The sequence below is a fragment of the Plasmodium gaboni genome, chromosome 3 (assembly GCF_001602025.1).
Source record: "Plasmodium gaboni strain SY75 chromosome 3, whole genome shotgun sequence".
NCBI classification, from domain to species: Eukaryota; Apicomplexa; class Aconoidasida; order Haemosporida; family Plasmodiidae; genus Plasmodium; species Plasmodium gaboni.
Window position 1 is genome coordinate 610,666 of NC_031483.1, and position 17,976 is coordinate 628,641.

Sequence of the window (17,976 nt, forward strand, 5' to 3'; positions counted from 1 at the left end):
TTTTAATATGATCTTTAAGTTATAAATATATATATATATATATATATGTGTTTATTTTTTTTATTTAGCTGTTGTTTCTTATGAAGAGTAAACTATAATATATATATATATATATATATTTATATGTTTTATTTGTATATACGTTTTATTAACACTTATAAAAAAAAAAAAAAAAAATTACTTTCAAAATATTTGATTTAAAATCATGTATAAATATAACGAAGATTATATACATTGTAACATGAAAAAAAATTAAAGCAAAAATTAAATTAAAAGAATTACATATATTTATATTTACATATATATATATATTTATTTTTTTTTTTTTTATGGTGATGAGATCAATGGATAGTTATCCAAGTTGAGCAATAGGAAGATTTTTTTTTACCATAAAAAAAAAAAAATATATTTTTAAATAGAATATAGATATATAATAGAGTCAATAAAATTAATGTAATATAAATTTATATATATATATATATATATATATATATAATATAATTCTATATAACAATGACGGTAGATTTGAATATTCCATATTCAGCATGTGAATTAAAGAGAGTAAAACGATTAGAGTTAGGTGTTTTAGATCCAGAAATAATAAAAAAGATAAGTGTTTGTGAAGTAGTAAATGTAGATATATATAAAGATGGTTTTCCAAGAGAAGGTGGATTAAATGATATACGAATGGGTACTATTGATTATAGGACCTTATGTGGTACATGTAATATGAATGTGAAATATTGTCCTGGTCATTTTGGTCATATAGAATTAGCTAAACCAATGTATCATTATGGTTTTATGAATGTAGTATTGAATGTTTTAAGATGTGTATGTTATCATTGTGGTAGATTATTATGTAATGTAAATAGTTCTAAAGTTAAATATATTGAAAAGATTAAAGTGAATAGTTTAAGATTAAGAAAATTAGCTGAACTGTGTTTAGGCATAAAGGCATGTGATCATTCTATAGAAGAAGAAGGATTAAATATTAATGATAATTCTTTAAATAATTTTTATAACAATGATTTAAGTAATTTAAATATGAATCAACAAATGGTTTTAAATAAAAGTAATTATACGAACCTATTTGAAATGGTAAGTAAAGAAGATGTAGATTGTGGATGTGTTCAACCTAAATATAGTAGAGAAGGACCAAATATGTATATTCAATTTTTACATAGTAGTGAAGAAGATATTGATGAAAGTAAAAGAAAATTAAGTGCTGAAGAAGCTTTAGAAATATTAAAGAAAATAAGAAAAGAAGAAATGAGTATATTAGGATTTAATTCTGATAGATGTATACCAGCTTCTTTAATATTAACATGTATACCTATTCCACCACCATGTGCAAGACCTTATGTTCAATATGGAAATCAAAGAAGTGAAGATGATTTAACTTTAAAATTATTAGATATTGTAAAAACAAATATACAATTAAAAAGGCAAACAGATAGAGGAGCAAAATCACATGTATTACAAGATTTATGTTCCTTATTACAATTTCATATCACAACTCTTTTTGATAATGATATTCCAGGTATGCCCATAGCAACCACACGATCTAAAAAACCTATAAAAGCTATAAGAACAAGATTAAAAGGTAAAGAAGGAAGATTAAGAGGTAATTTGATGGGTAAAAGAGTAGACTTCTCAGCAAGAACAGTTATAACAGGAGATCCAAATTTAAATATTGATTATATAGGTGTTCCTAAATCTGTAGCTATGACATTAACATTTTGTGAAACTGTAACACCTTTAAATTATGATAATCTAAAGAAACTAGTAGAAAGAGGTCCATATGAATGGCCTGGGGCAAAATATATTATTAGAGATAATGGTACGAAATATGATTTAAGACATGTACGAAGAAATTCAGAGAAACAATTAGAGTATGGATATAAAGTTGAAAGACATATGACAGATGAAGATTATATTTTATTTAATAGGCAGCCTTCATTACATAAAATGAGTATTATGGGTCATAAGGCTAAAATATTACCATATTCAACATTTCGTTTAAATTTATCAGTTACATCTCCATATAATGCCGATTTCGATGGAGATGAAATGAACTTACACTTAGCTCAATCACATGAAACTAGATCTGAAATCAAACATTTAATGATTGTGCAAAGACAAATTGTATCACCACAAGGTAATAAACCTGTTATGGGTATAGTTCAAGATTCATTATTGGCTATAAGAAAATTTACAAGAAGAGATAATTTCCTTACAAAAGAAGAAGTAATGTCCTTATTAATTTGGATTCCATATTGGAATCATGTAATACCAACACCAGCAATAATAAAACCAAGGGCATTATGGACAGGTAAACAAATTTTTTCGATGTTATTACAATTTGATGATATGAATATACAAGATGATAAAAATGATATAACTAATAATAAAGCTGGTAGAGATGTTAATATGAATATTAACAAGGATAGTAGTAAAATGAATAATAGTGGTAATTATTATTATGGTAATTCAACTAATGACAATAATGATAATTATGCAGAAAAGGGAAATGCATTTTCACGAAGTGGAAATAATCATCCTAATAGTCCTCTATCTATTGTAGATAATATAAATGTAGGAAATGCACAACAAAATGATATCAACCCCACCACCACAAACAACAACAATAATAATAATTTTAATAATAATAATAATATTGGTGGAGGAGTTAATTCATTTAAACGTTTTAATATGGTAAAAATTAATTTAATGAGAGATTCTTCAACATCATCTAAAGATGATAATCCATATTGTTCAATTAATGATGGTAAGGTTATTATAAAAAATAATGAATTATTAAGTGGTATCATATGTAAAAGAACTGTTGGTTCTTCTAGTGGATCATTAATTCATATTTTATGGCATGAAATGGGTCCAGATAAAACAAAAGATTTTTTATCAGCATTACAAAAAGTTACAAATAATTGGCTGGAATATGTTGGTTTTACTGTCAGTTGTTCAGATATTATTGCAAGTAATAAAGTATTAGGCAAAGTGCGAGAAATATTAGATAAATCTAAAAGTGAAGTGTCAAAACTTGTTGAAAAGGCACAAAAAGGAGAATTAGAATGCCAACCAGGAAAATCATTATATGAATCTTTTGAAACTAGAGTTAATAATGAATTAAATTGTGCAAGAGAAATGGCTGGAAAAGTTGCATCCGAAAGTTTAGATGAAAGAAATAATATTTTTAGTATGGTGGCTAGTGGATCAAAAGGTTCTATTATTAATATATCTCAAATTATATCATGTGTAGGTCAACAAAATGTTGAAGGAAAAAGAATACCATTTGGTTTTAATCATAGATCTTTACCACATTTTATTAAATTTGATTATGGTCCTGAAAGTAGAGGATTTGTATCTAATTCATATTTAAGTGGATTAACACCACAAGAAGTATTTTTCCATGCAATGGGAGGTAGAGAAGGTATTATTGATACTGCATGTAAAACATCTGAAACAGGGTATATACAAAGAAGATTAATAAAAGCAATGGAAGATGTTATGGTGCAATATGATAGAACTGTGCGAAATTCATATGGAGATATTATTCAATTTTTATATGGAGAAGATGGTATGGCAGGTGAATATATAGAGGATCAAGTTTTAGATTTAATGAAATTAGATAATAAAGAAATTAATAAATTATATAAATATAATTTTGATGAAGAACCATATGGAAAAGATTTTTATATAGGTAATAAAAATGATGGTAGTAGAAATCCATCATATATAGATTATAATAAGCAAAATATATTAAATCAAGAATTTGAAGAATTATATAAATGTAAAAATTATTTATGTAAAGAAATATTTCCAGATGGAGATATAAGACAACACTTACCAATAAATATGAATAGACTTATTGAATATGCAAAATCTCAATTTCCATGTATACCATTCGTAAGTAATAATAATAGTAGCAACAATAATAATAATAATAGTAGAAAACTTATGGAGAAGGGTAATTTATCATCTACACATAATCCTAGGGAACGTAAAAATAGAAATAGAAGGAAAAGAAGAAGGAGAAAAAATAAATTTGATAAATATAAAAATGAAAATAATGAACTTATGTCTGAAATTAAAAAGGAGTATGAAAATAATGATCTTAATAATATGATAATAAGTAAAGGAGATCAATCACCTTTTAAAGGTATGGATGAATTTCATATGGGTGATGCAGATAATGACATGGGATCTGATATAGACAATAATAATAATTATGACAATGATGATTATGATGATGATGATGATGATGATTATGATGATGATGATGATGATGATAATTATAATGATGATGATGAGAATTATAATGATGATGATAATTATTCAGATAATATTAATATAGGAACAAAAAAATATTATGGAAATACCTTAAAATATAATTATGATGAGAATTCTATGTTAAATCCTATTGATGTAGTACATAAAGTTAATAATTTCTTAGAAAAATTAGTAATAATTAAACAAATAAATAGTAATGATACTTTATCAGTTGAAGCTCAAAATAATGCTACTATTTTGTTGAAAGCACATTTAAGAACTTATTTGAATTCAAAACTTTTAACTCAAACACATAAAATTAGTGTTAAAGGATTAGATTGGTTATTACAAGAAATAGAAAAAATATTTTATAAATCTTTATGTCATCCAGGAGAATGTGTAGGAGCTTTAGCTGCTCAATCAATTGGAGAACCTGCAACTCAGATGACTTTGAATACATTTCACTTTGCTGGTGTGGGTTCAAAAAATGTTACATTAGGTGTTCCAAGATTAAAAGAATTAATAAATATAGTAAAAAATGTAAAAACTCCATCAACAACAATATATTTAGATGATATGGTTTCGAATGATCAACAAAAAGCTAAAGATATTTTAACCAAATTAGAATATACTACATTGAAACAATTAACTTCGCATGCACAAATTATTTATGATCCTAATACAACTACAACTATTTTAGAGGAAGATAAATCTTGGGTTAACGAATTTTATGAATTTCCAGATGAAGATGATACTCAATATTCTCTAGGTGAATGGGTATTAAGAATACAATTAACAAATATACATGTCAATGAAAAAAAATTAACTATGAAAGAAATTGTTTATATTATATATTCTGTGTTCTCAAGTGATGAATTAGATATTATATATACAGATGATAACTCAGAAGATTTAGTTTTAAGAATTCGTGTGAAATATTTAAATGGTGAATATAATTTTATGAATTATGATGCTGTAGATCATCATAATGAACAAGTTGACGAACAAGAAGAAGAAGATGAAAACATAGTTGATAATGAGAGAGGTAATTTTGATGAAGGAAAAAATAGTACTCATCCTCATCATGATTATGATAACAATAGCACAAATATATTTAAGTCCAAGGTAAAAAATAATATATCATCAGATATAAATACTAAGAATGAAGATAATATAAGTATAAATAGTGGTAACAATGAAGAGGTAAACAATATTAGTTCATCACCTGTTCCAAATAATATTTATAATAATAATAATAATGATATTAGAGTGAAGAATATAAAAAAAGAAGATGGAAGTGGAGATGATGATTCTAATGCATCAGATTTGTTTGGAAATAAAAACAGCCCAAATGAAGATAACAGCATGAACAATGATAATAATGATAATAATAATGATGAGGTTGACGATTTTGATGACGATGGTGATGACTTTTTGTTTGGTGAAAATAATGTATCTCCAAAAAATACGAAAGATGGAAAAAATAAGAATACAAACAAAAGTAACAATAATAATAATAATAATAATGAGAGCAAAAAACAAAAGAAGGGAAATAATAATAATAGTAATACTTATGATGATGATGATGATAACAAGAGTGATATAACAATCAAAGAGGATGATGACATGGTATTTATGAAAACAAACAGCAAAAATGCAGAAGACGATTTAGAACTTAAGAATAAGAATCATATTGGACATAATATTTCTAGAGAAGATACAGAAGATACGTTTTTAAAAAAACTAATGGAACAATGTTTATCTACATTAAAATTAAGAGGTATTGAAAATATAACTAAAGTATATATGAGAGAGGAATCTAAAATAACATACGATTCAGAGAATGGAAAGTTTGTTAGAAGTTCTCATTGGGTATTAGATACTGATGGATGTAATTTAGAAAATATATTCTGTGCACCACAAGTAGATTTTAAAAAAACTGTATCTAATGATATTGTAGAAATATTTGAAGTATTAGGTATAGAAGCTGTAAGAAGAGCTTTATTAAAAGAATTAAGAACAGTTATATCATTTGATAGTTCTTATGTTAATTATAGACATTTATCAATATTATGTGATGTTATGACACAAAAAGGTTATTTAATGTCTATAACAAGACATGGTATAAATAGAGTAGATAAAGGACCATTGATTAAATGTAGTTTTGAAGAAACTGTTGAAATATTATTAGAAGCAGCTGCATTTGCTCAGGTAGATAATTTGAAAGGTATTACAGAAAATATAATGTTAGGTCAATTATGTAAAATAGGAACTGGTTCATTTGATATAATTATAGATAATCAAAAATTGAATGATGCTAATCAAAATTTAGAAACTATTCAAGATTTAACAAGTGCTGGATTTACAACACCAGATAGTTTACATGTTATAACACCTGATGGTTTACAATCACCAGTAGCAATTAATACCATTAATTCTCCTTTACCATTTTCACCTACATATAATGCAAATTTATTATCACCTACAGCACCTATAGATAATGTTAATAGTTTATTATCACCACAATATAATTTACAGAATTATGGAGATAATGTTATGTCTCCATCATCTAAAGATATAAATAATTTAGATACATTAAAATTAGGTGGTAAATTTTCACCAACACAATCACCTAAATCACCAACATCTGTTATACATTCACCATTCTCACCTTTTGATCATCAAAACCAACAACCAGTAGATGCAACTAATTTATTATTTTCACCTAAAAATAATAATATCATGAATTATAATGTATTTTCACCTAATCCAAATATGAATAATAATATTATTCAATCACCTAATATATATTCACCTAATCCTATGTTAGATATTTTTTCACCTAAACCTCAAATTAATCATAATATTTATTCACCTTCATATTCACCAACATCACCTACATATAATGCAAATAATGCTTATTATTCACCAACTTCACCAAAAAATCAAAATGAACAAATGAATGTAAATTCACAATATAATGTTATGTCACCAGTTTATTCAGTAACGTCACCAAAATATTCGCCAACATCACCAAAATATTCTCCAACATCTCCAAAATATTCGCCAACGTCGCCAAAATATTCTCCTACATCTCCAAAATATTCGCCAACATCTCCAAAATATTCTCCTACATCGCCAAAATATTCGCCAACCTCACCAGTTGCACAAAATATTGCTAGTCCAAATTATTCACCTTATTCAATAACATCTCCAAAGTTTTCACCAACATCTCCAGCATATTCGTTAAGTTCACCTGTTTACGACAAAAGCGGTGTAGTGAACGCACATCAGCCTATGTCACCTGCATATATTTTACAATCACCTGTGCAGATAAAGCAAAATGTTCAAGATGCCCATATGTTTTCACCTATTCAGCAGGCACATATAGATGAAGCAAAAAATGACGACCCATTTTCACCAATGCCATACAACATAGACGAGGACGAAATGAAGGACGAATGAAGCCAAATATGTAGGATGAAGTAATTAACCATAATAAATAAAACTATATGAAAAAAAAAAAAAAAATATATATTTATATTTATATTTATATATTTTTTTATTATTCCTTCATTTTGTTACTATTATTTCAATTACATATTTTATTTTTTATCAATTTTATTTTATTTTTTTTTTGTGTTGAAATGTGTAATATACATATGAAATTCTAAACATTACGTGTCGCAATTGAATATATATATATATATATATATATATATGTATATATACATATATTTTTCCCATTTTTCATTTGAACAAAAAAAAATTAAGAAAATTGTAAGTGTAATAAAAACAAGTCCTTTAATTAAAAAATAATAAAATAAAAATAAATACAAACATATAAATATATAAATATATATATATATATATATATATATATATATAAGTCCATTTCAATATATGGATAAACAAAACATTTAACACACATAGAATGTGTTTGATATGCACATTTTTATGTTTCCAAAAAAAAAAAAAAAATACATATTTCCTTTATTTTAACAATTTTCATTTTTTAAACATATAATTATATAAACATAATTATCAAATAAATCAAATAAATGATATTGTGGTAAAATAATATTTAAGAAATCATTTCTTATATCACTTATAACATTTTTTATATCGCTAGCTGATCGTTGATATATATTACCTTTGTGATAAACAATTTCTCTTCCTTTATTAGATACTACATATGCATTAATATGTGACATGGGTGAAATTTTATGTAACATATCCATTTTTAATCTTTTTTTGATAGTACTACTTTCATCTGTAGTTTCAATAACAATATATGCACTTTCATTTTTAATTTTATATTCTTTTAATGTTATTAAGGTTTCTAAAAAGAAAGATCTACTAGAATAAATGATCTGATTTGTATTTACATCTCTTAATACCTCAATTTTAATAATTGTTCTACATGTAAAAAAAAGTGGTGTATATGGCATGCTAGGTAAATTTTTTTGCCCATAAAAAATATATAACTTTAAAAATTCATTCTTCTCTAATATTACTCCTAATCTTTTCTGTACTAAGAATTCAAAGAAATTAATAAATTTTATTTCCTCTAATAAATGTTTTTGAAATAGTCGCATATATTTTTGATTATGATTTTTTAAAAATCCAATCTGTTCTGTTATTTCGTCATGTTCTTCATCTGTAGGGTTATTATTTTCATCTTTATTATCATCCCCACTTTCGTCTTTTGCAACCATTTGTGTGTCCTCCCCACTTTCGTCTTTTGCATCCACTTGTTTGTCCTCTCCACTTTCTTCTTTTTCATCCACTTGTGTGTCTTCTCCACTTTCGTCTTTTTCATCCACTTGTGTGTCTTCTCCACTTTCGTCTTTTTCATCATTATCAATATCATTATCATTATTGTCTTCCTCATTTTCTATATCATTATTATTAACTTCATCGAAATTATTATTATCTTCCCCTTTGTCTAAACTTTGAACACTTGCAGGAGATTTTGGAATATAACTTTTAGCCAAAACATTGAGGGAATCACAATAACGGAACGTTTTATAAACCTTCATAATTTCAGGTAGCTGACCCAAAAAGTTGATAGATACATTTCTACCTTTTAAGTTAGGATACTTCTTATGAATAGGATGATCATTATCATTAATAGATTCAACAATATTTAAATAACTTTCAAAAATATGAGAAACTATGGAATAATAATGTTCTTTTTTAACAACTTTAAATGATTCATGATAAGCTACATAATATGTATTTAAATAATCATCAATATTTTGCATATTAATAAAATCGCTAGATTTATTCGAACCTTGTGTTGAATTTAATAATTTAAAACATTGATCACTATGTGAAAAACTATCATTTTTATTTTGCGAGTAATTTTTTTCTATATCATTGGAGAAGGGATGTGTATAAGCACTGCATTGATTTGAAGCATCTTCATTATTAAAAATATTATTATTATTATTATTTAAATTGTTTATATTATTAGTGTTATTATTATTATTATTATTATTTATATTATTATTATTATTTATATTATTATTATTATTATTATCCATATTATTTGTATTATTATTATTATTATTTATATTATTTGCATTATTTATATTATTTGTATTATTATTATTTTTTGTATTAGTATTAATATTAATAGTATTATTATTTACATTAGCATCACTTGTTATATTACTGATAGTATTAGTTGTATTACTAGCCAGATTCATGTTGCTTATACGATTTATATCATCCTGCGTTTTGTTAATAGCTCCAATACCTGTCTTATTTTTCAATAATTCATTTTGATTAATCTGAAAGAATTTTTTTAATTCATTTTTTAAAACGAGATGACTTTTTAAAATAAATGTATTTTTATTAACATCATTTATTAATTGAAAAATTCTGTTATTACATCTTGTATTTTTATTACATAATATATTTATAATTTCTTCATATGTATATGAAGATAAAAATTTTTTATAATATTCTTTCTGTGAATCAAAAAAGATATTTTTTTTCCTAATAAATAATAATGGATCTATATTTTTATTATATTTTTGTAGAGTATCATTTTGTTTTTTTTCTGCTTTTATATCTTTCTTTATTTTTTTTTTATAATATTTATCATGAAACATATTATTTTGATAAATAGAATTATTTTTTTTCTCAAAATGAAAAAGCATATCTTGGATTTTACTTCCATCAACATTACGATTACTTTCATGAAAAAAACTTTTTATATCTTGTTGAATATCTAAATAGATATTACTTGATAATACATTATATTTTACAACATAATTATCAATACATACTAATATATGATTCACATTTTTTCTTTTTTTTCCTTTTTTTTCTATTAACAAATCTACATTTTTTATTATTACATCTAATATATAAAGATCTAAAACAACATAATAATTAAAATAATTTAATTCATATTCTTGAATAAGAGGATCTTTTAAATATATATAGACATTTAAAACATTCTCATCCTTTTTTTCTTTCAAATAATTATGTAAAAAATTAAAATACATAAAATTATTTTTAAAAAATAAATTACTGTCATAATTTAAAACATTTATTTTCTTTTTGTTTAACATAAAATCATTTATTATATATGTTGAAAACACTTCAAAATTACTATTATTATTAACATAATCTATAGCACTTGCTTCAAACATTTTCATATTTAATTCACTTTCTCTTTTTAAAAAACTAGAATTCGTAATTATTATATCGTTTAATCTTTTATGCATATCAAACATTCTTTTTTTTAGATCTTCTAAATATTCCTTTAATTCTATAACATTTTTTTTCTTCTCCTTATCTAATTTCTAAACAACACAAATAAAAAAAAAAATAAAAAAATAAAAAATAAAAAATAAAAAAAATATAAAATAAAAAATAAAAAAATAAAAAAATAAAAAAAATGTAATAGTATATATATATATATATATATATATTTATTATTTTTTTTTTTTCGTTTACCTTCTTGTTAAGATCTGTTATTAAATCAATTTTTGCTAATAAATTTTTATACACAAAATTAAGATAATAAATATTTTCTCTCTGGAAATTATTTACGGTATCCTTAAACATTTGCAACTTTGTATCTTTTAATTTTTCAATATATTCAGAATATCTTTTTAATTTCTTTTCATTATTTAAATATATTTGATTTAATATATTTTCATTATACTCATATGATTCATATAATTCTGTATCATCTTGTATTATATGTTCTAATTTTGTTAATATGTCTTTTTTAAAATCTACAATGTAATTATTAACATCTTCCAAAAAATGAACCACCTCTAATATATTATGAACTAGCCATTCTAATTTACGTGGAACAGGCGAAACGAATTCCTTCTTTTGCACGCTCGGCAAAATATTCTTCGATACATATAATTCTAAAAAGAAAGTCATACATTAAATATATAAATAAATAAATAAATATATATATATATATATATATATATATATGCACCATATGTATAATATTTTTTTTTTTTTTTTTCTTTTCTTTGTCTTACTCTTATCGCAATATATGTACTTTGTATTAAAACATAATTGTATTATATAATAAATCAAAAATATATATAAACTTATATATATATTATTCATTCTTTCCGTCTCTTCTTTTTCCCTTTTATATATATATATATATATATATTTTTTTTATATAATTATTCACATTTAATTATTTCAAAATTTTTTTTACAATATTTATGTAATATAAAAAATTCTTAAATAGGTGTTTTTTTTTTTGTTTTTTTTTTTTCATATTTACATATAAACATATCCAAAATGAATAGTTAATTTGATATATTTACATATTCTTAAACATGTGTTTATATATATATATGTAATCACAAAAATGTAGTTTCAATATTTTTATAAAAAGTTATACATGGTGATATACTGTACAAAAATAAATATATACATATTCATCATGTCCAAAGGTGAAAAAAAAAAAAAAAAAAAAAAAATAAATTAAATTAAATTATAACATATGATATTATATATATATATAAATACATATATATGTATTATATTATAATTATCAATCCTGTTAATGAAACGGATACAAAAATACTATATTATTTTTCATAATAATATAAAACTTTATAAAATATTCTTTATAGTCTCTACACTTGATTCAATTCTCTTCAATATATTATCTACAGGGATATTATATATATATATATATATATATATATATATATGTAAAATTAAAGAAGAGATTAAAACAAACAAGAAAAAAAAAAAAAACCATAAAGGTAAATATATAATAAATATTATGTATATTATTATATATAAATTAAAAATCAAAATACAATATGTTTATATAATACTATTGTATATAATAAAATTACAAAATATATAAATAATATTTATATAATAATATATTATATGATATTATTATATAAATAAAAATAATTAACAAAATAAAAAAAAAAAAAAAAAAAAAAAAAAAAAAAATTCTCGTACATATTGTATATAAATATCTTTATATGTAATGAATAATACAGAAATTGTTATAAATATATTTTTATATATATATAATATATATAGTTGAGGTTTAGAAAAATAAAGCATATAATTATATATATATATATATATATATATATAATATATTATATATTTATATGTATCATGAATAATTCTTAAAAAGGACATAAAAAAAATATATTTAATATATATTTATATATATATTATATATGTAATAAAAAATAAAATATAATAAATACATATATAATATAATAATACTTATGAATACAAAAAGCAATTAATTATTTAATTTTTTTTAATGAAAAATATCAAGATATTTAATTTAACAAAATAAATATAAACGTAATAATAATATATATATTTATTATAATATTATGTATAATAAAAAAATATGAAGCATTAACAGAAAATCTTTAAAACATTTTATTTCTTATAACATGTTTATTTCTTACATTTTTTTTTTTTTTTTTTTTTTACCTGTATTACTTAGTAATTTACTTTGTATATGCATATACTTTTGTTTTGTTTTTTTATCCTTTTCGTTGTTATTTTCTTCAATAATGTTATTATTATATTGTACTTTTTTTTGTAACAGCCTTCAAGTGAAAAAAAATATATAAAGAATATCAGACATATAAAATGTTCACTTAGTATAAAATCAACAATATCATATATTTTTTTTTATGTAACCTTTCATTCCTTTCATTTATTCTTTGCAACATTTCTTCAGACAGCACATTTTTTTGTCGTTTTTCAGTCTTCTATCAAAAAAAAAAATATATATATATATAAATATATTATTTATACAACGCTTTATATATGTTCTAATTTTTTTTTTTTTTTTTTCATCTTATAAAATTAACGTTTTTTTTTATTTCCTCCTTTTTAATGCTAAGTTGTTCTTGTATTATTTGTTTCTTTTTCTTAATACTAAAAAGAGTAATATATATATATATATATATATTATGAATATGGATAAATTTATATTATTTTAATTTTCATTTTTTTTTATATTTTTAGTTATACTCTTCTCTTATTTTTTTATTTATTTTCATTTCTTCTTTTTTAGTTTGTTCCTTCTCTTTAATTTTGCTTTCTGTTTCTTGTTCTGTTAATCATTTCAAAATCGAATGAACATATATATTATATAATTATGTATTTACATGTGTATGTTTTATTTATTATTATTATTTTATTTTTGATGTGCTATTTCCTTTACTTTTTTTCTCTTTCCACTGCTGTATCATAAATTTCTTTTCTACATCTTTGATGCTGTTTTTTTTTTGCTCCTGCTCCATTTTTTAAATAATGTATTATGAGAAAATGAATAGTTATCTACTTTTGCATGTTATTTTTATGTTTACTATACTTACGTTTATATTAATGATATTAATTGTATTAATATATTTATTCTTCAAATTGTTATAGATGAGAAATTGTTTGTACCATGTTATATGCTCAAGTATTTCTTCTTCACTCTTGTTTATACAATTTTTTAATATATTGATGACGATCTTTTTAATGATATAAAAACATATATATATATATATATATGTATTTTATTATTATATAAAGAAAGAGAATATGAAATAATATTACTATATCCTGGTTATTATTATTTTATTTATATTATTACTTCATCTCCTAAACTGATATTGCTTTCATATACCCTCATAAAATAATTATTTTCATCATCATTCCATTTACCCTATAACATTGATAATAATATATAACCAAATATAAAAAGTGAACAAGTAATAATATATATATATATATATAAATATATTTTAGTATGTCAATCATTTAATATATATATTTTTGTTGTACTGTTTTTCCTCCTATGTCTTCAATATGATTTCTTGTTTCTACCAGCTTTTGAATTATACTATATACACCTTTATCTGAAAAAAAAAAAAAAAAAAAAAATTATAAATTTAAATACATACACACAATTATTATATATATATAATATTATTTATTTACCTATATTGGAAGACATATAGTTATCCTCTAAATATTTCAGAATCCCTTCATCAACTGAAACTTCATGTTTCATAATTAGCATATATATGGTAATATTTATATTATTCTAAGGCGTAATGAAATAATATAAACATGAAAAATATAATGTAAATATCTATATATATATATATATATATGTGTGTGTGTCCATTTGTTACTTCTTCTATGCTTTTTTCTTTAAAATCATCAAAAATATTTTTTGATAAAATGAAGTACTCCTTTTCATTCAAATCGGAAACTGACGTGAATTTACAAATAATAAAAAAATAAAATATATATATATATATTTATTTATTTATTTTATTATTAATTTTTTCTTATATTTATGGCTTACCAGAAGAACTTATGTTCTTCTTATATTCGGATATTGTTTTTTGTAAAGTGTATAACCACTATATATAAAATATATATAATATAAACTGGTAAATATGATATATTCATATTTTTATTAAATATAATGTAAATAGCAGATGTCATTTAAAAAAAAATATATATAATACATATATATATATATATATGTATGTACTTATGTTTGTATAACCTCCTTATATTCATTATCTAAAAAATCCTTATGTTGCTTAATACTCCTTCTCTGCAATAATTAAAAATTGCGTATATATTAAAAATATGGTTTATAACAAAGGATATCTTATTATTTTATTTTTTTATATGTGCTTATTTTTTATATGACGTTCAACAAATTAATATGATCTTTGTTTATCATCTTGTTTATTTCTTTGTCTAATTTACGAAACCTATTCAAAAATATTTAATTCTCATTGTATTAGCAATAAGTATATATATATATATATATATATATATGTAAATATTATGATATATATTATATAGAGATATAAACATTATAAGAACATAAAATATGATTATATGAATATATAAAATAAGATCAAAAGTATAATAGATTTTTTAAATGTGTAAAAGTTACGAGGAAGTTAAGTATCGATATTTTATTTTCCATTCATTAATATCTATTAGAATAAAAAAAAAAAAAAAATGAAATAATAAATAATAAAATACTGTAATAAACATATATAAAAACATATAATCCATAGTTTTTATAAAAAATTTATACTTATTTTATTTTATTTTTATACTTTGAACATCCATATAAAAGAGGTCATTTTTTGTTGTATTAAAGTCCATAGTGTTTTGAAAAGATATTTTATCATAAGTGTCATGTAGAGGTAATTCTCCTATTTTAAAATATTTCAAAAAAGGAAGTATAAAATTACATTTACACATTATTATATGATTGTATTATTTTATATGAAATTATTTTAATTGTTTATATATATATGTATATAAATTCATTTGATTAACTTTTTTCCTCCTGAGTTTCTTTTTGATTTTCAGGGATAGCTATTTCATTTTTCTCTTCCTGTTCAACTTGAGGAATATTATTTTCTTCACAGTTTGATATATCATATTCTTCTTCCTTTTCTTCTACATTAAAATTTTCTAAATCGTTGCATTCTTGTTGTGATTCATCTTTATTTCTTTCCTCACTTAATGATATCTTTGAATTGGAAAAAAGAAAATTAAATAAAATAATAACATTTTATATTATGAAAATTAACTATATGATCAAAATTATGATTATTTGTTATATATATATATATATATATATATTACATCATCAGATGCATTATCAAGATTATTATTAAAATTAACTTCTTCAGGTATTGAACATATATTTTCCTTTAAACTATCGTTTAAAACATTTTTATCTGCTTCTTCCTCATTTAAGCTTTTCAAATTATCATCTGACAAAATAAGATTATCATCACTATCTAAAAAACTCTCCTGTTCACATTCATTATTAGACAAGCTACTGTTCATTTTATTTTTTTCTGAATAGTGATCTTCTTGTTCCTTCAGTTCTTGCTCTACAGTATTCATATATTTCATAATTATTTTATTCTTATTATTGCATTTTTTATCATCATTTTCAAATTTATATTTAGAGAAAGAGTTCAAATTTTCCTTCATACTTATTACTTTTTTAAGTCTTAATGAAAGAAAAAAAGAAGGTTGTGAACAAGTTCTTTATGTTTTTGTAATATAAAACAATAAGAATAAAGATGGCACGATATTATTTAAATCCATAAAGTTAAAGGAAAATTGTTATGATTTTACATTTTCATTTAAGAAATTACATGTAAATAAATATATATATATATATAATGAGAAAGAGAATGAAGGAAAAAAAAAAAAAAAAAAAAAAACATTGATATTTGATACAATAAAATAATTATGGTTTAATATTTAGAAACTATTATTTTCAACAAAATTTTTTTTTTTGACTCACACGAATAATAAAATATGTAGAAAGAGAAAAAAATAAAGTAAAATGCATAAAGATATGAACATTTCTTTTTAATACGAGGATGGTGAGACTTTATTAACTAAAGTATTTTTAACTATATTTAAGACATTATATAAATAAATATATATGTATATATTTTTCCCTTTATTTAAAATTTACTTTATGAAAAATCCCAAACGTATTATACGAATATATAAACATGTTTATATATTTTAAAGAATAAGAAAAGAAATGTTTAAGGCATAATATAGGTTCGATTAAATATATTGAGTTCACATATGGAATTTATACGACAAGTGAAAGAGTATTAATATAATAAATAAAATATTATATTACAAGTATTATATATATGTGTATGTGTACATATAATTTTTTTGTATTGGATATATAATATCTTTATAAGAAGACAGATTTTTTTTTTTTCCTTAATTTTTTTTTTTTTTTTTTGAATCATATAAGAGTAAATATAAAATATAAACACGTATATTATCTATTTGATTTAAAAAACAAAAGAAAAAAAGAAAAAAAATTGAAATTTTCTTTTATCCTTTTTTTTTTTGTAATCATTTTAAAATGTGAAAATTGTATTTCTATAAATAATTTTCTTATTATGATCAATAATGTTTTTTTTTTACCTTACCAATTCAGGTGAAAAAAAAAAAAAAAAAAAAAAAAAAAAAAAAAATAATAATTATTTTATTATTTTTTTTTTTTTATAAAAAAAAAGATGTTTTAAAAAATTTTATATATTATTTTATTTATTTATTTTTTTTTATTTTTTTTTTTATTTTATTTTTTTTTTATAATTTTTTTTATATATT

The 17,976-nt window shown here is 21.4% G+C and overlaps 3 protein-coding genes across 3 annotated transcripts; 1 reads left to right on the forward strand and 2 right to left on the reverse strand.

Moving 5' to 3' along the window:
* Positions 1–513: 513 nt before the first annotated feature.
* Positions 514–7,752, forward strand: PGSY75_0318200 (putative DNA-directed RNA polymerase II subunit RPB1; the record flags this gene model as incomplete). The annotated part of the gene is made up of 1 exon (XM_018784034.1): positions 514–7,752. The coding sequence occupies one exon, from the start codon at positions 514–516 to the stop codon at positions 7,750–7,752; it is 7,239 nt and encodes a 2,412-aa protein (XP_018643617.1).
* Positions 7,753–8,285: 533 nt separating this feature from the next.
* On the reverse strand, positions 8,286–11,901 carry PGSY75_0318300 (hypothetical protein; the record flags this gene model as incomplete). The annotated part of the gene is made up of 3 exons (XM_018784035.1): positions 8,286–11,108; positions 11,263–11,687; positions 11,811–11,901. 3 exons carry the CDS (start codon positions 11,899–11,901, stop codon positions 8,286–8,288), a joined length of 3,339 nt encoding a protein of 1,112 aa, XP_018643618.1.
* A 1,336-nt stretch (positions 11,902–13,237) lies between these two features.
* Positions 13,238–16,818, reverse strand: PGSY75_0318400 (hypothetical protein; the record flags this gene model as incomplete). The annotated part of the gene is made up of 17 exons (XM_018784036.1): positions 13,238–13,385; positions 13,480–13,550; positions 13,653–13,719; positions 13,816–13,897; positions 14,009–14,078; positions 14,163–14,303; positions 14,426–14,497; positions 14,617–14,690; positions 14,773–14,878; positions 14,970–15,049; positions 15,146–15,203; positions 15,353–15,403; positions 15,503–15,566; positions 15,755–15,797; positions 15,924–16,022; positions 16,150–16,345; positions 16,462–16,818. 17 exons carry the CDS (start codon positions 16,816–16,818, stop codon positions 13,238–13,240), a joined length of 1,779 nt encoding a protein of 592 aa, XP_018643619.1.
* Positions 16,819–17,976: the final 1,158 nt, after the last annotated feature.